This window comes from Panicum virgatum, chromosome 5K (genome assembly GCF_016808335.1).
Source record: "Panicum virgatum strain AP13 chromosome 5K, P.virgatum_v5, whole genome shotgun sequence".
In the NCBI taxonomy this organism is placed as follows: Eukaryota; Viridiplantae; Streptophyta; class Magnoliopsida; order Poales; family Poaceae; genus Panicum; species Panicum virgatum.
Genome location: NC_053140.1, coordinates 50,012,178 through 50,031,650, shown reverse-complemented (window position 1 = coordinate 50,031,650; position 19,473 = coordinate 50,012,178). Strand labels below are relative to the sequence as shown.

At 39.6% G+C, this 19,473-nt stretch overlaps 2 protein-coding genes across 5 annotated transcripts; both read left to right on the top strand.

Moving 5' to 3' along the window:
* The first annotated feature begins 1,333 nt into the window (after positions 1 to 1,333).
* On the top strand, positions 1,334 to 16,136 carry LOC120708197 (ubiquitin C-terminal hydrolase 12-like). Of its 4 annotated transcripts, none has more exons than XM_039993324.1 (33): positions 1,334 to 1,530; positions 1,724 to 1,847; positions 2,820 to 2,955; positions 3,043 to 3,200; positions 3,485 to 3,750; positions 3,827 to 4,045; positions 4,114 to 4,222; positions 4,313 to 4,428; positions 4,755 to 4,853; positions 5,328 to 5,437; positions 5,782 to 5,856; positions 6,826 to 6,904; positions 6,978 to 7,124; positions 7,205 to 7,285; positions 7,363 to 7,482; positions 9,135 to 9,257; positions 9,660 to 9,743; positions 9,874 to 9,962; positions 10,062 to 10,170; positions 10,271 to 10,339; positions 10,448 to 10,558; positions 12,121 to 12,176; positions 12,263 to 12,440; positions 12,518 to 12,619; positions 12,689 to 12,760; positions 12,849 to 12,914; positions 14,041 to 14,106; positions 14,262 to 14,336; positions 14,735 to 14,851; positions 15,218 to 15,292; positions 15,372 to 15,461; positions 15,541 to 15,611; positions 15,731 to 16,136. In XM_039993324.1, exons 1-32 carry the CDS (start codon positions 1,507 to 1,509, stop codon positions 15,580 to 15,582), a joined length of 3,387 nt encoding a protein of 1,128 aa, XP_039849258.1. In that variant the 5' UTR covers positions 1,334 to 1,506; the 3' UTR covers positions 15,583 to 15,611; positions 15,731 to 16,136. The 4 variants fall into 4 exon arrangements, with proteins under 4 accessions (XP_039849258.1, XP_039849260.1, XP_039849261.1 ...); XM_039993326.1 differs by having other exon boundaries at positions 1,346 to 1,530; positions 15,378 to 15,461; positions 15,731 to 16,128; XM_039993327.1 differs by having other exon boundaries at positions 1,346 to 1,530; positions 15,378 to 15,461; positions 15,891 to 16,059.
* Positions 15,601 to 19,436, top strand: LOC120710194 (protein BUNDLE SHEATH DEFECTIVE 2, chloroplastic-like). Its single transcript, XM_039995847.1, has 6 exons — positions 15,601 to 15,611; positions 15,672 to 15,745; positions 17,682 to 17,950; positions 18,036 to 18,072; positions 18,931 to 19,014; positions 19,177 to 19,436. The coding sequence occupies exons 1-6, from the start codon at positions 15,601 to 15,603 to the stop codon at positions 19,194 to 19,196; spliced, it is 495 nt and encodes a 164-aa protein (XP_039851781.1). The 3' UTR covers positions 19,197 to 19,436.
* The last annotated feature ends 37 nt before the right edge of the window (positions 19,437 to 19,473 follow it).

Sequence of the window (19,473 nt, the reverse complement as noted above, 5' to 3'; positions counted from 1 at the left end):
ACTAAAATTATTTGAGGTTAAACAAAGTGAAGTAGCAAAGTAGAAAATGTACCTTTTCCTTTTTATTAAGTATTTTTTTTCGTGCCGTTACTTTTTATGAGGAGTTAAATGATAATAGAGAGAAATAAAGTACTTGGGCACCATTTCCAAATTCCAACACAAATACTTCTTCTCAATAAAAATAAAACAAACAAGACTATTTCAATCATCAATTAAGGTACATGAATTCTTAGATACATCAATATAAAATATCATTGACCTTCTACTATATGTACGATTATGTCTTAAACGCATCCAAAGTAACATATGAGTTGGGATTTGGTGATGAAAAAAATGAGAAAACCAGTAAATGTGTTTATCGGTGGTGGCCATTTTCTTCTCATCGTCCAAAATTTCTGACCACTTTGAATTAATTCATGCCCAAAGAATACTAGCTCAGTGAAAAACAGCTCACCCCTTTCTCCTAACCCATTTGTCTTCTCATCTATGCACTGTGATGTCTTAATTTTTCATGTTAGATTGTTTAAGGATAATGTAGATTATTTTATGTACAATTTGAGAGATTTTAAAAAATTATCTGAAAGAAAAATATTGAACCCGATAATTTTTTAAGAAATCCAATAAACACGTTTATTGGCTACCTTCGGTTTTTTTCGATCAGCGGTTAAGATAACCCCGCATATGAGTAGCAACCATTGTTATACTTGTATCTGCAGTTATTGTAAGATTAGCTTTACAAAATCTACTTATCATAACTCCTATGTAAATTATTGTTTGACAAATCTCTTCATATAATGCGTCTTAGAAATTTGTTAAAAAAAGTCCTTTCCTATCCCACATCCCATTTTAAACGATCCAAAAAAACGCTATGTGAGACTCTGCTTTTTTTCACGCGCTTACACATGCAAAACCAATGGCGGTTTAAATAGTTGGGTGAACTATTTTTTTTCTAGATTACACAGTTCACCTCAGAAACTCACGACGTACATACACTCACCTCTATGAGCATACATATGTAAATTATACTTCTACGAGCATTTTTAAAGACTTAGGTGGCAAAATCTCGAGATTGATGAAGTCACTACAAGAATCTCGATGTCGACGGAAATGTCAGCTACCACTGAAAGTATAATAATATTAAATTGCATATCTGATTTTTTTCAACCATTCTAGCTTAGGGAGCACAGTCAAAATAAGCCGTAAACAACTGCCCATGTTGGTGAGGACCAAACCAGCCCGGTTCATCAATCTCCAAAAGCCCAAAGGCCCCTGGACGGCAAACCGTTCCTCAGGAGAAAGCCGCGCCCGCAGCCTTTATAGCGAAAACCCTTTCTATTCCCCCCTGGCCACTGCTGCTCCTCCCCTTCTCCCCTCAGCTTCCTCCTCACTTCGCCCCTCCCTAAACCCTAGCCTAGGGATCCCAAATCCGTTTTCTTCAGGGCGATCGCCGCAGCGATCTGACCCTCCGTCGGTCCACCGGCGCCGGAGCCGCCGTGCTTCATCACCATGGTTGTCCCGCGCGCCCCCGAGGTAAACCTCCGGTCCCAATTTCCGCTCGCCCACTGCAACGCCCAGACGCTCCGTTACCATTGGATATAAGGAATTCGCATCTGGGGTGGTTTTGATTCGATTCGATTCGGTTGGTGCTGCGTGTTGTGGGTTCTAGCCCTGTTTTTTCTGTCTTCTCCGTGTTCTGAACTGACTGGCTGCTACTTTTTTGCAGCTGCCACAGCCGGACCAGGATGAGGAGATGCTGACCCCGCATCAGGAGGTCGTCGAGGGTCCGCGGCAGGATGTCGTCGAGGGTCCGCAGCAGGATGTCGTCGAGGGTCCCCAGCCGATGGAAGGTGAGTTTTTTTGTTAGCCTTTTGTCGTCTTCTTGGCCACAGTTTGATGTAGGCTGCATCTATTGTTTTTTTTTTGGCTAATGCATTGCCTTTATAGCGCCCTTTCTTATTTTCCATGGTGAGACATGATTAGGGCTGTAGCGCTGCTCTTTCATGGTCATAATTTTTTATACCTGCTGGTGGCCACTCTGAAAAAAAAACTACTTTACACTTAATCATGGTATTGAAATAGTTGTCAACGTGTTTGGTTTGGTCAACCTTATAGAAAGAAATGATTAATCGTTTTTATAAATATTTTTGTCATCTTTTGTGACATCTTCCAATATTTGTGTCTATTGTGATGTATGTAACCTATATGTTGGGTGTTGTCACGCTGCTGTGTTTTTAGAGGAACAGAAATTATTTAACCAAAAAATGTTCAAGGAAATAAATATTCGACATCATTAAGATTACAATTCACGCTCATTTGTAACTTTTGCTGATTATTTTAAAATGTGCCATTGGAATTTCAGACTGAATATTGTGAAGTGTATGCTCAGTTGCTGTAAGTGTGGTTCCTACAGCTATTCTCACGCATCTGAGACTATGATGATAATTGATAGGGTTATTTAACAGTGTCAGATCAGACATTCTATGCAGCCTTGCATGCATTATTGTCATTTTGCCACCTGTGGTAGTAGTGAGTGTTTTACCTATGTTCACTATGTGAACTTTTGTGGGCTTGTTAGGTTACATGATTGGTGCTAGTTCTGGTTGTAAGTAGTGTCTGCTATTAGTTGTATAGGTCACCGTGTCTTTTCAATGTAGAGTGACTATCAAAATGCTAGGTGTGTGCATAGTTGGTACAAATGTCGTAATTTTCTTGACAATTGATATTGTGGGTGAAGTACAATGAAGCCTAAAGGATGAGTCCCATTACTTCTTGTTTTCTCTTTACTTCACTGATCACTTATTTCTTTGGTTGCCCTGCAGAATCTGCATCCACCGTTGAAAACCAACTCATGCCAGATCCCTCTACATCCAGATTTACATGGTCCATTGAAAATTTCTTCAAACGCAATGTTAGAAAGCATTACTCTGATGATTTTGTCGTCGGAGGATACAAATGGTGGGTAAATGCAACTGCTCATTGCTTCGAATTGTGTATTAGCCAGTGATAAAGCTTACCTCAGTGCTCTATATTACCTCCTTGCAGGCGAGTGCTAGTCTTTCCTAGGGGAAATAACACAGATCACCTTTCAATGTACTTGGATGTTGCTGATTCACACTTGTTGCCTCCTGGCTGGAGTAGGTATGCACAATTCAGTCTTGCTGTGGTAAACCAATTAGACAGCAAAATGTCGATAAGAAAAGGTATTTCCTGTTATCTCTCACTGGCTCGTCCTGATTATACATCCTTAAAATGCACAGTACGTTCTTTAGTGCTTCTAGCAATATTACTAGCTTGTTTTTTAGTTTTCTTCATGAGTGCAAGTGTACATTCATCAAGTACGCAATTCAGCATAAACTTGACTCTGATTATTTATGAAGACAAACACTTAATTTTTTATATTTCCAATGTTTCTATGCCTATAAACAGGTTTAGGGAAGCATGTTACTTAACACTTCCATTTGACATGCTTTCTTTTTCCCCACAGAAGCAACACATCAATTCAATGCCCGAGAAAGTGATTGGGGTTTTACATCTTTTATGCCTTTGATGGATCTATGTGATTTTAGTAAAGGATATGTTGTTAATGATAAATGCATTATTGAAGCTGAGGTTGCTGTGCGTAAAATTTTTGATGTCTGGAACCATGACTCCAAAAAGATGACTGGTTATGTTGGCCTGAAGAATCAAGGAGCTACCTGTTACATGAACTCTCTTCTTCAGACTTTGTATCACATTCCATACTTTCGGAAGGTGGGACATCATTTCTAGTTTTATCTTATAGTTGACCTTTCCGTGTGGTGCTGATACTGAAATTAATATTTTATAGGCTGTATATCATATGCCTACTACAGAGAATGATACACCTTCAGGGAGCATACCATTGGCTTTGCAAAGTCTTTTTTACAAACTTCAGCATAGCGACAATAGTGTTGCTACGAAAGAGCTTACCAAATCTTTTGGATGGGATAGCTATGATTCATTCATGCAGCATGATGTTCAAGAATTGAATAGGATTCTCTGTGAAAAGCTGGAGAACAAGATGAAGGTTTGTCATCTAACTTTGTTGAGAAAAAAACCCCTGACTGTTTCAAATGATCTATTCTTCTCTCTCAGGGAACCACCGTGGAAGGAGCAATACAAAAATTATTTGAGGGTCACCATAAGAATTATATCGAGTGTATTAATGTTGACTACAAATCTACCAGAAAAGAGTCATTCTATGGTAGGTAACCAGGAAATATGGGCTTTCTTTCTAGTGTTTTAGTTGACAAGAGTTAATAGATTATTTCTTTACCCTTTTTTCCCCCCACAGATCTTGCACTTGATGTAAAGGGATGTTCTGATGTCTATGCATCATTTGATAAGTATGTTGCAGTGGAGAGGTTAGAAGGCGATAATAAGTACCAATGTGAGGAACATGGTCTGCAGGTCAGGTCAACTTGGCATTGATATCTACAACTTTCAAATGACGTATCAAAGTTTAGATGATTTTTCTATTTGAATTTTAGATTTTCTCTGCACAGTATAATTAGATCGTATTAGGTGTAGCATGGTAATCTAGGTTTTGCTGATTGGCTTGCCTCCAGGTTCAAATTATTATTGAACTTAACCTTAGGCTTTCTTTTTATTGTTATTTGGGTCATTGTGGGTTAAGTGCTAAGTTAGATGCAGCAATGAACTGATAGAAAAGAGTTGAAGATAATCATTAGATTATTTCTGCTGTTTGAAAGGATTCTCTCTCATTTTTTTTTCAGGATGCCAAGAAAGGGATGCTTTTTATTGACTTCCCTCCAGTCTTGCAACTTCAGTTAAAACGGTTTGAATACGATTTTGTGCGGGATGCCATGGTTAAGGTCTGTACTTGGCCTCTTAGTTTTTGTCTTAGCCTCTCAACGGATTTTCCTTTTCCATGTTTTGTACTTACATTTTGGTGATTATAATTCACATGAGAAAAGTCCACATTAATGTTCTATTGAGGCTAAGTTTTTGAATATGTTAGGATATGGTAAAATTAGAGCTGTCAAATGTCAATGCTATATTTATATCATATATGAGCCTAGAACCACTCTTGAGCATTCAGCTGTTTCATGTTTAAGGCTCATTGGCTTGAACTTCTTAAACGTAAAAAGATCAATGACGCAAATGCCATGCACAATTTTTTCTGGAGGATTAGATTAGGCAAAAGTTCTGTTGTAGAGATATTCTAATGTAATTCTCAGATGGAAACATTTATCATCCGAGGCACACATTCAAGATGTTTTTTTTGGTTATGTCTTTTTTTTTGTTGCAATCCTGCTCTGTTTAATTAAATTGATTGCATGATGTAGATAAACGACCGCTATGTGTTCCCACTTCAATTGGATCTTGACAAAGATGATGGAAAATATCTTTCTCCAGAAGCAGATAGAAGTGTGCGTAACCTATATACTCTTCACAGGTTAGTTACTATTTTGTTTTGTTTCTTGTCACTTGAAAAATGAAAAATCTTACAATAGGTTGATAAATACTATAAGTATGATAGGATTTACAGGTTACATAAATGAATTATGCTCATCTCATTTAGATAACTGTTTATTTTTCTCATTCATTTGTTAACAATGATTGAATGATAGTGGAGCAACGAACAATATGCTGAAGGTGTGTGTGTTTCTTTTAAACACCTGCTCGTGAGATTAACACACTTTTGCAATTCCATAGTTGCTGGCTAGTTGCAGACTAATGTTTTTTGTTTTTGGGAGCAGTTTGGATCCTTAGAGTAATATTTATAGTCTCTCAATGCAGTGTACTAGTTCATAGCGGTGGAGTTCATGGAGGACACTACTATGCCTTCATTCGCCCGACACTGTCTGATCAATGGTACTGTTCAGTTTGATATTTTAATGAGACTCTTATTTTACTACTTAGCAGATATGTTTCACTGGTACTAAATCATGTTCTTGTTTTAACCTCATCTGATAAGGTGATTCAAGTAATAACTGTACAGTAAACATTTTATGAAGTCCGTACACATTTTTTTTTAAGCAAACACAATTAAGTATTTTCATATACTTATGCATGGGACAGGAGGGTGCCATAAAAGCTAGGTAAGGTCTATAGAACAGCAATTCGCCCGGCGATGTTATACGGTGTTGAATGTTGTCCTACAAAAAGGTGACATGTCCAACAACTGAGTGTATCAGATATGCGGATGTTGCGGTGGTTCTGCGGGCACACAAGAAGGGATAGAGTCCAGAACAAAGTTATTTGGGATAGGGTTGGGGTGGCACCAATTGAGGAGAAACTTACCCAATATCGGTTGAGATGGTTTGGACATGTCCAACGGAGGCCTCCTGAGGCGCCGGTGCGTAGTGGGGTTCTAAAGCGGGTCGATAATGTAAAGAGAGGTAGAGGTAGACCTAAACTGACTTGAGACGAGTCGGTTAAGAGAGACTAAAGAGGAGTGGAATATCTCTAAAGAGGTAGCTTTGGATAGGAGTGTTTGGTGACTAGCTATCAACTTGCCTGAACCGTGACCTTTGTTTCTTTTGGGTTTCATCTCTAGCCTACCCCAACTTGCTTGGGACAAAAGGCTATGTTGTTCTTGTTGTATGTACTTATGCATATTGTAGATCCTTATTGATTTTTTTTTGTCACTGATATAATTGTGACTCATGATTCACAACCTCATGATTGAAAGGTCTGCAATCTTCATAAGGAAATTTCAGTTAGATTTTTAAGGTGAATAAGATGGGTGTCCTATCTAAGGATATTCTGCACTACATTGTACAATCTCTGAAGGGATTTGTTATTATTTGTAATTCATTTACTTCGCAAATTGAAATTTAGGTACAAGTTTGATGATGAACGGGTGACAAAAGAAGACATGAAGCGGGCGTTAGAGGAGCAATATGGTGGTGAAGAAGAGGTAACACTTTCAAAAACTAAAACTGCTTCAGTTGGCCTTAAGTACATGTTCTTCTGAGAATCCTTTGTTGCAGCTCCCCCATACCAACCCTGGACTGAATACTACACCACTGCGATTTACTAAGCATTCAAATGCTTACATGCTTGTTTACATTCGAGAAAGTGATAAAGAGAAAATTATCTGTAATTTGGACGAGGAAGACATATCAGAACACCTTAAGGTAATACTTGTGTATTCAATTTCATTTATTAAATACTAAAATCCATAGAGTTCGTTTTAATATTACAGAAATCTTCGCAGGTTAGGTTAAGAAAGGAGCAGGAAGAGAAGGAATACAAGAAAAAGGAGAAAGCTGAGGCTCACATGTTCACAGCATTGAAGGTTTGACTTAAATTTGCCCTTTTCAATATCTGATGGAGCTATTTCTCAGTTTTTACTAAATTTAAACAATCACTTAGGTGGCCCGAGATTCTGATTTGAAAGAGCAAATTGGAAGACATGTGCACTTTGATCTCGTGGACTTTGACAAAATTAATAGCTACCGTGCACCTAAGGACATCTCAATCAAAGACATCAAGGTAATTCACTGGGCCTTATGGTTTGTTCTGATTCTGATTTATGTTATGTACTTTACTACCCTTTATCCTTCCATTTACCTTCTATTATAATACTGAGTATTGACTGCAACATTAGGAGTTCCCCTCTTGTTTCAAGTGTTCACAGTTTTATTTGAACCTAGTTTTTATATTAAAAGTTTCTCTACAGCAGGGGACTGAAACCTTGAATATCCATAAGTCACCAACATTTAAAATAACTGAACATTAGGTTTTATATTCAATTTATTTGTGCCGATGGCTATAGAGGATCACTGTGGAGGTTTACCAGTCAGCAGTGGTTGCATGCAGTGAGCTGGAATGCTGAGGTGCCTGCAGTGCCGACAGCCGTGGTGATGGGAAGCCACTGTGCAGAAAGGGTGTCGGGTGAGTGGTTAGCGGTGGCAACGGTAATTGCTCCGCAGGACTCAGGTGTGTGGCGATGGGGGAGCATGGTCGGTATTGAATAATATGGTGCCAGGTGAGTCGGGGAGGAGCCAGGAGGCGTGCAGGGGATGGAGGAGACTACTGCTGGTAGCAATGAGGAAGAGGCAGGGGCAAGTGATGGCAGTGTGCGCGCGGGGGTTGGGGGTGGGGGGGAGTCATGTATAGAGAAGAAATAGAGTTGGGTTGGGGGGTGGGGGTGGAGAGGCTGTAGAGTAGCTGAGTAGTAGGGTAATGGGAGTCATTGGATTTTTTTTATCCAATGGTAGAAGAGTTGACTTGGTTGGATCACTCACTACCGCAGTTTCGCCAAATTGCGCCACAACTTCTGCGCCTAAACTGCGGCAGCTGTTTGGTTTGCTCCCAAACTTGGGTGGGATGCAGCACGGCCACATCGCCTAGTTCATATTTTATGCCGCAAGTCGCTGAAAGCTTGGTGTATGAATTGTCCTCCGCACTTCTGGTGTGGCCACAACTGCCGCGTTGCGCATGAAAGCACAGTGCACAGTGCGGCCACAACAGTGGCGTTGCTCATGAAGGCACATACCAAACAGGGCCTTTTACACCAACATAAGTCACCTGCTGAGGAGTTTGTGACCAGAGGATTCTTGCATTAGGCATGAAGAACAATAATTTGATGACTCAACTGATTGTCAAGTGCTGTAATAATAATAATTAGCAAATTATTATGAATCTAGATGCATATTTATAATGCAATTATTTCCAGGAGCTCATGCTGCTCTTGCTTAAATATTCTTTTAAAGAGCGCCCAGTGGGATCTTTTTAATTCGAACACTAATACACTGATGAGTTGCTTAGGTTTGTCCCGTGAAAATAACATTTTAGACTATGGCTGGGCAACTAGTCTAAGTGTAACTGATTTACTGAACTGCCAGTGGCATGGTCAGGTGGGTGTCCTGGAGTACCTGGGCACAGCAAAATTTTGCAAATGTCAATGGATATAAGCTGTTTACAAGGCCTAAATCATGGTCAATTACCCCTGGGCACCAGTTCACGCCCTATCGAAAGTTTCTAGCAACCACACTATGGACTGCTGTTGAAACCATTGCATTTGTTTGAGATACAATTCATAATTGTTATGTCAAAATCAGAACATTGTCTTATTTGTTATCTTTTGTATTGGCAAGAACAGTTTTTTATTTATTTCATGATTCATGATGCTCTGTTGGCAGGTGGAGCTTTCAAAAGAATTTGGCATCCCAGTAGAATCCCAAATATTTTGGGTGTGGGCTAAGCGGCAGAACGGCACCTACAGGCCCAGTCGGCCATTGACCTGGCAGGAGGAAAGAGCTGCTGTAAGAGGAATCCCCATTCTCGATGTTGTGTTGGCTAAAACAAAGATCGACTGAACAATTATTACCCTTTTTGTACCATTTTGTGATATTAATAGGAATGTCAAGTTCAGAAGCTTATACTGGTGGATGTATGCCTTGTGTCACGATATATAGCTTCATAGCTAAGCTAATGCAAATGCAACTAATCAATTAGGTCTTATATATGTTCTCTGTCATACAGTTGGACAATGACATACCAAATCCTTGTACTATTAAGTATTTGTTTCCTTTATGGATTATTATCAACCTAACTTTTGTAATGATATTCCTGAATCCTGCTGGTTTCTTTCTCCTTTCATTTATTGTTTGTATCTGTCAGTTATGTTGATTCACAGCTAAAGTAATGTTCTCTCCTTTCTGCAGATTGGCACGCTTAAAGATGCAATAACTATATCCAAATTACAGACTTCTGAAGTAAGGCTGTTCTTGGAGTTTCATTGCAGACAGGTTAGATGATTAAATACTTTTTCTTGCTTTTGGCCCTTAAGTTTTTTTCTTAGTGCAATTCGTCTAAATAGCGATACTTTGATGTCTTGGTTATTTTGTTACCATCTAACATAGCTTATAAGCCATACAGGAGAATGAACCAATTGTTCGTCCTTTGAAGACTAAAGAAGATATATTACTTTTCTTCAAGTTCTATGATCCTGAAAAGGAATACCTAAGGTTTTCTTTATCTCTCTGCTAGTCTGCTATAAGCTGTTTCTTTAGTTCAACCATTCAGACTGATTAGGTACTATCATTGCTAATTGTTATTATGAACAGATATGTTGGAAATTTTTTTGTGAAAGCATCAGGAAAACCATCTGATATAGTAGAAAGGCTGAATGAGATTGCCGGATTTCCGTCTGATGAAGATATTGAGCTCTATGAGGTTTGAAATGGTTTTGCTGGAGCATCTGAACTTTCATTAAATTTTGATGGCCTTTAGGATGTACCTGTGCTCCCTACTTATTTTCCTTAAATCTCATTAGGAGATAAAGTTTGAACCAATTGTGATGTGCGAACCAATTGACAGTAATGCTTCTTTCCATTCAAGCCAGGTTTGTACGATTTTTTTTAATATTGATGCTTGTTGCTATTAACTTTGTTTTACTTATGCCCTGTTATTTTTTGAGAAAGTGATATGCTCTGTTATTTGATGCCGGCAGATTTCTGATGGTGATATAATATGTTACCAAAAACGCTGTTTGCCAGATAAAATGGATCAATATCGCTATCCTACTGTCTCTTCTTTCTTTGAATATATTCATGATAAACAGGTAAGTTACCTGACATGAGGCTTAGTGCATATGTGTATTATTTCATTCGATTACCTTGAATTACTTCATGTCTCATACTTCTTGCATACTGTTTAACAACATGATCCTTTTGTTCATGTGCCATCTGCCGATAACATCTGCAATTGAATATCGTTCTGTTCTCGCATATTCTGCCGTCTGTTTATCTTTTGCTTGTCAAGAACAAGTCTCATGTCAACTACGATATGTCTTTTGGTGGTTGGTTAGACTGTTGACATCTTGCTTTTTTTTATTTGTGGATCTTGCGAACTGGAAATGCATCATTGGTCATTGACCATACTATCTGTAGACATAAAAATAAATATACAAGGAAAATGAGGCCAGTATAAACTTTGTTAGTTTGATAAGCTGTCAGTACTGCATAATTGACTTGAATTTTGCTGTAAAGAAGTTGCTTATATAGATTTCATTAAAGATAAAAGCTCTGATTTGGTATAGTGTTATATGAAAAAGGTAGAATGATTGAGAAGATAAATTTATTAGATGCTTTAATGTTACCATAAGACAAGGTTGCAGCAAAAAATCTCTAGAAAAGAACTGAAGAATCATAAGACATGCAGATTTCTTTTGAATTTATGTGCAATCATTATCTTTGCTTAAAAAACCTATAATATATGTATAAAACTGACTACTTATATGTTTAAAGTTTTTATGTGGCCAATTTTTAGCCTTTTTATATTTCAGAATGTATGTAAAGATGTCAAGAATCTTCAAAGTAGTACTTAATTCTAGATTGCAACAGAAATGCCACTTCTTGGATTGATATTTCTTTTTGGGCTGCTGCTCTGGTTTCATCAACACCTTTATTTGTTTCTCAACTTTTTTTCCTAGTTATTGGGTTGAAACCGACTAATTCCTGTATTTTAAGCTCCTACCTAATTAGCATGGTTTAGTAATTAGGTATTAGGCACTTTTTGGTCCTTATGAAAGATTTTTTTATATGAATGAATGCTACTGAAATGTTTTTGTAGTATGAAATTTTTTTGTTGGTCAATTTGTGGGCAGACTCTGAGCTATTGGCATTTTCTAAATAGTTTCTGATTTTTGAGAAATGAATGGGGTCAAAACTACTCCAAAATAATATACTGCATCTTTGTGTAACAGAAAAGGGGGAGAACTTTGTTTACTGCTCAATTCAATGCAGGCCTGAGCTCAATTTGGTCGCAAAATGAAATTACATTTATTTGTTCCTAGTAGGGCACTGACATAATCGCGTAGGACATAACTGTATTCTGGTCATTAATGTTAGATGTATATGCTTAGATGTCTATACTTTGTGTATTTACTCATTAGTGTAGGGTGCGTTCTGCACTTTGTACATCTTCATATCTGCCCTTTGGGCAGGGTAATAGACTTGAGTTGCTATTCCTAACAATTAAAATTCTGACTAAAACATATCATGTCATGTGCCATCAATTTCTTATTTGGCAAATGTTTCTTTGCCCGTGTGATGTTAGATTTACTTAAGTCTGAATGGTTAGTTGCTTTATCTTTTTCTGAGAATTGATTCCTATTATTTGTAGGTTGTCCGTTTCAGATTGCTTGAGAAGCCAAAAGAAGATGTCTTTTCTTTGGAGCTGTATGTGTTATTATTTTTGTTGAGCCTGCATCCATTTATTGATGATATTGTACCAATAAGTGACATTTTAAATTTTTCTCATGAAGTTCAAAGCGTTTCACATATGATGATGTTGTTGAGAAGGTTGCTCATCAACTTGGTCTGGATGAACCTTCTAAAATTCGGCTTACTCAACACAATCCATATTCTCATCAACCCAAACCTCACCATATCAAATACAGAGGTGTTAATTATCTTTCGGACATGCTACAGCATCACACTCAGGTTTGAAGTCCTTTTTTGGAGTGTTTTATTATATATATATTTCTTATCTGATTATCTAGCTTCTTTTGATTTAGCAGATGTGTGACATATTATATTATGAGACACTGGACATTCCATTGCCTGAACTGGAAGGTCTGAAAACACTTAGAGTCGCTTTTCAAAATGCTGCAAACTATGAGGTCAGTTTCTACATTTTATGCGGCTACTTATATTTTTCCGACCATATTCTAAGACAGTTTTCTTGTCAGGTGTCATTTCACATCATGCGGTCACCAAAAAGTAACACTCTTTTTGATTTGATTGAAGACTTAAAGTCAAAGGTGTGTTGACTGCAGTAATTACAAAATCTCTTTGGATGTGGTATTGGCATAGTGATTTCATTTCACATACTTTCATTCCTTTTATTAGGTTGAACTTTCTTGTAATCACGCTGAATTCCGGCTTTTCGAAGTCTACCTTCACAAGATATGCAAGGTAGTCCTATTTCTGAATGGAAGATATCCTTCTCTATTTATTTATTCTTGAGTATTTTGAGTGAATGAATGGTTTCAGTCTACAATCAAGGATTCGTTTAATTTGGATGTCATTTGAGTTAGTAGTGCATGCTTATCTTAAACATGTAAGTTTCTGGATGGTAGCCATACCTCACCAATATTAGTAAAATTTATGAATTCCGATCCTTGCCTAGCCTCCTTTTGCGGTTTTGCCCAAGCCAGTTGCTTATGGGAGGTTAGATAATTGTGCACTCTCTAGGGGCTAATGAAGATGTGAGTACCTTTGGCTGGCAGCTCAGGAGGTGGAACTTGAGGCTGATTATATGCATCAAAGGTGGTGAGGGGCTCATAGATGGGTGAGACCAGAGGACCGTTTAACTTGCATGTTATTGCTGAAGGCATTGCACCAGTCATGGCAAGATCCCACTAGATGTTTTTGAGGACTGTCTAGACGTAAATGTTATGTTCCTTTGAGGGGACCTAATCGCATATATCACCTCTGTTTTTAATTTGTCCATCACATACCTAGGATACACAAAAGCTCAGTAATTTTTTTTTCTTATTGGTTCGTTATTGATCTCGTTAGATGGACACACAAGTGACCAATCTAATGGGTGCAAGTTTAGTACAATTCTACTAAAATATTATGCCACTTAGGTGTGTGAACCGGGCAATTATCGGCTTATCGCAAAATAGATGGAGTTAAATTCCATGTCCTTGCATTGCCCCCTTTTCTTTATGCCACTCTCTCAACTATAGATACTGGTGGGTATGTTGATAGCAATCCACCTGTTATGTGGTGTCACTGAAGATGTAAAACCTTTTGCTGACAGATTGGGATGTGAGGCTAGAGTCCCTGCTAATGGTGCCAAAAATTTGGTGCATCCGAGGTTGAGCTTGCATGTGGGTGAATTTGTGGTTCTTGTCTGTGTTTCTTTTTGTTTGCTTCGGAGGAAGAACATGATGTGTTATGGTTGTACACCCATTACATTTTACCCTTGGCCTCATTTTTAGAAAGTTGCCTTTCCCTTTGATGTTTGATCAAGATGATGTTACTTTAACAATTTCTCTTATACTGATCAATTGATAGCCTCGTATAATTTTAGGTGTATCAGCCAGGAGATACGATTGATTCAGTTAATGACCAATATGGACCCCTTCGTATTGAAGAGGTATGCACCACCAATGGTAGCCTGGTTTTCCATTGGTCTTTTGATGGTTTTTTCCCTAAATATTATTTTTAGTGCTGCAATCAACATCTCTCCCTCCCTCCCTCTCTCACTCACACATTTTTCTTTTTCTTTTTCTTTTTCTTTTGTTTTCCCAGGTTCCTGAGGAAGAGAAAAATGCTGGGCCTCAAGATCGTTTGGTTCATGTCTATCACTTCTTCAAAGATAATCATGTATGTGTCTTTAAGCATTTTGAGCTTGAAGGCTCATTTTATCCTACAAACTGATTAATAGCCGCCACATGCATTTGGGAAGATTGAAATTTTAAATAGTTATAAAATTGGTAGAGGAACCACAGATCATACGATTTTACTGCTGTAGTCAAATTGACTGGGGACCGCTATGTAGTGTTCTGACTACCTGCGGGTATCTGACCTGCTAAAACCATTTCATTTGGCTCTGTGATTCACTTATGAAATGTCTTCTGTACCTAGGTCTTTTTTTTCCTTAGGAAATCCTCTTTCTCTGATGTATTATAATGCTACTGTTGTGCTTGCTTAGACACCTTTTGAGAAGCCATCATGATTCAGCAGTTGTTACTTTCATTGAATTAACCACTTTATCTCTTCAGCATAATCAATATTTTGGAGAACCTTTCTTCTTTTTAATTCGTGATGGTGAGGTTTTGGCGGATATCAAAGTCCGGATTCAGAAGAGGCTTAGAATCCCTGATGAGCAGTTTCTAAAGGTACTTGTTTCAACCTTTGTTATATGGTCGATCTCTGAATGAGGATAGTGTTGGTGTATATGTGAGCCCATGTATAGAGGCCCATCTAGAGGCCCATGTATAGGATCTATATATCCCACCCTTCTAGGGTTTTGAGGAATACAAGCCATTATTCTCTCCTATCCTCTGTCTTACAGATAGCATTGCTGCTTTCCTATGGCACATTTGCTGATTTTAATTATTTAAATTTAATTCGAATGGGCATCTTGGTTTGGCTCGAGTAATATTTGCTGTGGTGTAGTGTAATATTTATATTTCATTTCTTATTTTACTTTTTGTTTCCTCTTATATTGGATAATTTCTGATGTTTTATGTTTCTTTCATCAGTGGAAATTTGCTTGTGTTACATACAGTCAGACAGAATACCTCCAAGATTCAGATGTTGTATTGAGCCGATTCCAGGTTAGCTAAATTTTCACTTTTTCTGAAAGAAAATAATATTGAAGAGTTCTTTGATATTTTTTTCCTTGTATCTTAAAAGAAACAGAAACCTGTTTATGGGGCGTGGGAACATCATCTTGGATTGGAGCATACAGCCACTACGCCAAAAAGGTCTTTCTTAGCCAGTCAGGTATTATGCTGAAGAATGCTCATTAAGGCTTACTGTTTAATATTGGGCCTATTCTGATAATGGATTGAAGCAAGTGCAGAACCGTCATTCTTTTGAGAAGCCAGTGAAGATTTACAACTAAAGTTGGCAATATTTTGTCATGGTAGAATGGTGAGTGGCTCCTTGTTTCAATTGTGATAATGAATTGATATGAACATCTTTTGAAACTAGGTATGTCCTGAAGTATGTCTCACAATATGTCATTCTGGTGTGCTGCTTTGTAAACGCAGATGAACTGGATATGGGTGCGCTGTCTTGTTCCAAAAGCAGTAGCTTTATGTTTTTGGTCATGTACAGGGTTGAGGCTTTGCATTAGATCTGTGGCCAGTTTATCAAAAGAATTTTCATTGGGTGGATGTACAGGGCTCTTATAGCAACTTTTCCTTGTAGGAAGTTTCTGGAAGCGGGGTCGATTACCATGTTTTTTTTGCGTTCCCCTGCAGTGCTGTGGGGAGCTGTTAACATTAGCCTAATGGAAGATGGAACCTGTTTCAGGTCTAAATACAATTGATTGGATGTTGTCTGTTGTTTTTATCCTATGTCACTCTTCTGGCTGTTACCTTTTTTATCTATCTAGTGGTACCTAGTTACAGTAGAATTAATGAATTTTAGAGTTGTGGCTGGCTGTCGTTTGAATTGTTCTGACCAGTTCATATTACACAATATTTAATGAGTAGATGAATTTATCTAGATAAACAGGTTTGCATCGTTTGTTGGTACTATTGCTATGTAGTCACGTTTGTCAAAACTGTTAATCCAGAGGAAGGTTCTGATCTCTAGATGCAGAGGCCAAGGGTGGTCGGACCTGCCCAACTCCCCCTTTGTTGGAAGAATAATGCCATTCTGTTTGTGCACGGAATTTTATTCTACTGGGACGTAGGGAGCTTGGCTGATGTTGTCATGTTGATGATCTTAAACGGATTACAGTGTTACATTCCCATACTATGTGAACATGCTTTTTTTTTTGCGGGAAGGATTGCAACTTATATTAAAGCAAAGACACAGTACAATCCTTTCTTGCAAAAAGGTCCTTGAGAAACACAAAAATTACATCAAGGTCCTGACCACTACTGTTTCTCTTCCCCAAATCTTGCCGGCACCCAAGCTTCGCCGCCGTGCCGAACCAAAGAGCGGACTCCAACGTTGGTAAGCTGCAAGAAATTCGCGATACATAACCACAGACGTCGGCTCCATTGCTCCGGTCCCAGACACCGCCCTCCACCACCATCCCTGAAGACCAGAGCTCCACCCCAAGCCCGGCGAAGGCAGCGCCAACAAGAACTCCAAGGAAGAGACCTCTCCACCCCAAGCCCGGCGAAGGCAGCGCCAACAAGAACTCCAAGGAAGAGACCTCAGACGAGGAGATCCAACCACACACCGACGGAAGGGCTCCGAGCAACCACCCAGGAAAGATCCGAGCGGTTTAACTCACCCGGAATATCCGGAATATCCTGGAGGTACAAAATCCTCTCCGTCGTGCCGGCAACGCCTACAACAATCGGAAGGAAGAAGATCCACCTCGGCGTGCCGCCGTGTCCGGCAGCCAGCGAGAGGAAAACTGGCTGACGAGAAGAAAGCGCCGCCGCCTTCATCCGTATGCGAATGGAAGCACTCGCACCTTTCCTCCGGCAAACCCTAGACCTAGACACTAATCTATCTAGTCTATATACATCCGAGCCCTGATTTCCCGGCCACCCTCCCTCTCCGGCGCCAAGCTGGCCGCCGGAGAGGAAGAGGGCTGGCGAAATCGCAGCCGGAAAGCGATTCCGCGCCGCTGTCGCCCTTCCGCTTGCTCTCGACTGTAGCAAGGGGAAAGAACGCGAAGGGGGAAAACTAAAGGAAACTAATAACATGCTAGTTGGATTGTAAGGGACATTGAAATCGTACAATTAACCATGAGAAATTTTCTGGAACCCAAATGGTATTTCAATGTTACATGAAATGTTAAATTATTATCCGTGAGTAATAATGATTTTCAAAGGCTTGGCAAAAAAAGTAAAAGAGAGTATGATTTTGTGTCGACCTATTGCTTTTCCGAAGTCGGCCCTATCTCTCCCATCACGTAGTGATTTGAATTGTTCGAAAACGGTGGAAAGCCAGGGATTGGAATACAAAAATTATCCGAGCAAAGCCCTCCTAACGCTGCCACGCCACCGTATCGTCCTCCCGCTCTTCTCCCAGCCCATGGCTGCCCTTCTCTGCCCAGCCGCTCAGCTTCCTTCCGCCGCCGCGCCGCCTCTCCCGCTACGCCGTTCCCCTCCAAGCGGCACCAAGGAGGTGTATCGCCAGTCCCGCTCGCGTCCCCAGTCGCTCCTCCTCCGCAGCCGCGGGCCCTCGCCGCGGCATCCTACGGCTACGGCGGCGACCTGCTCAGGCCCATCGACACGCAGACGATCATCATAGCCGCCGTCATATCCGCGGTCTCCCTCTCCCTCGTACTCGGCCTCAAGGTCTCCGCTGCAGGCATTTCTTTCTTCTTGCTGGATGGCAGGCTGATGGCCTCCGGTTGTGATGTTCTTTGCTGCCTCGTTGCAGGGGGACCCGGTGCCGTGCGACCGGTGTGCTGGAAATGGTATTTTTACAGCTTCTCGCCTTCTCCTCCATCATGTTCTTGTTTCGCTGGTCGGGGTGAATGGGTGGGTGCTAGTCTAGTAATTAGCCCATTGATACGCATAACGCATTGCTGTATGATTGTTCCGAATCCTACAGCAAACAGTAGCTTTTCCGTTTGCTGATGGGTGGTAACTCGTCTGGAATGTGAGCAAAACAGAGGGATGGATGCTAATGTGGTGCATGCCTGTTCCATGATGCATGTTAGGATATATAGTCCTATTTGTGGCTAGTAAGTTCCTTATGCCACATTGTCTAATTGGGGGTTCACCTTTGCTCCATCAAATTTTTCACTGACAGCCTGACATACTTATATAGACACTTGCTTATGGGAATGACCCAACTTGTGAGTTATTCGGTTTAGTCTGCTAATAACACAATGTCTAGATGATTATATAGTTCAAATGGGATCGGTGCTTTCTTGGTTGTTTTCTTAGTACTTTCGATGCCCTTTACAAATTGGTGGAAATAATCAGTTTACATGTAATTCTTTTGCATACATTGCTAGATTGTGGCTAGCAAAATGGTCATGGAAATGGTTAGTTTGATGCCATTACAAGAATGTAGCTAATGTTCGGGCTAGTTGCCAATGCACATTTACAACATCATCGCTTTACTGTTGGATAGAAAAGACATGTTTGAACATTTCAAACATTATAGGCTTTTTTTAAAAGATTTTACTGAGACAAATGATCCCTTTTTGCATTATTGATTAAATGTAGATGTAGTCCAGCAACAGCACTTTATAGTTACATGCTTATAATCTTTTGCACATGTATGTATGACGTATTTAATAACTTCTTCTGTGTTGCTAACCAAGGGGGCACGAAGTGTGTGTTCTGCAACGATGGAAAAATGAAGGTGGAGAATGGGGTCGCCGAGTGCCGTGTCTGCAGAGGAGCAGGTTTCTCATGTTCCCTTGTTTCACAGCCTTTTGATCAGCACACAGCACAACGGGAATAAATCTGAAACTGAAGTTGGGGTCGCAGCACATATTCTTTCAGCATCTATTCTTTTTTGAAAAGTTTTTCAGCATCTATTCTGACTTTCTACATTTCTCACGCAGGGTTGATACTCTGCAAGTAGTGTGCTGGTTCTGGATACTCTAAGCGGTTGTAGCGGGGCGGAGCTCCAGTTAGCTGACATTCTGTGCTGTTTTACATCCGAAGGACCGGACATTGTACAGATATAAAAATAAACCCCTCTCTGTCAGCAAATATGTTCAGGTAGAGAGGAATTCGATTATTCGAAAGGGGGCTCATTTACGGCCTGCGGACATATTACCAGTTGCAGTTCAGCGATGATGCGCTTCTCTTTGTGATCAAACTGTTTACAGGGGATTTCGTGTTTTTGTAAAAACTGA

Bases quoted from the DNA above. Each gene is read 5' to 3' on its own strand.
- LOC120710194 (XM_039995847.1), top strand. The intron at 15,746-17,681 runs GTGCGCTGTCTT...CTCTTCTCCCAG, and splicing joins CGCAGATGAACTGGATATGG to CCCATGGCTGCCCTTCTCTG. The intron at 18,073-18,930 runs GTATTTTTACAG...TTGCTAACCAAG, and splicing joins CGACCGGTGTGCTGGAAATG to GGGGCACGAAGTGTGTGTTC.
- LOC120708197 (XM_039993324.1), top strand. From the start codon at position 1,507: ATGGTTGTCCCGCGCGCCCCCGAG. The intron at 4,046-4,113 runs GTTTGTCATCTA...CTTCTCTCTCAG, and splicing joins AGCTGGAGAACAAGATGAAG to GGAACCACCGTGGAAGGAGC. The intron at 14,337-14,734 runs GTATGTGTCTTT...TTATCTCTTCAG, and splicing joins ACTTCTTCAAAGATAATCAT to CATAATCAATATTTTGGAGA.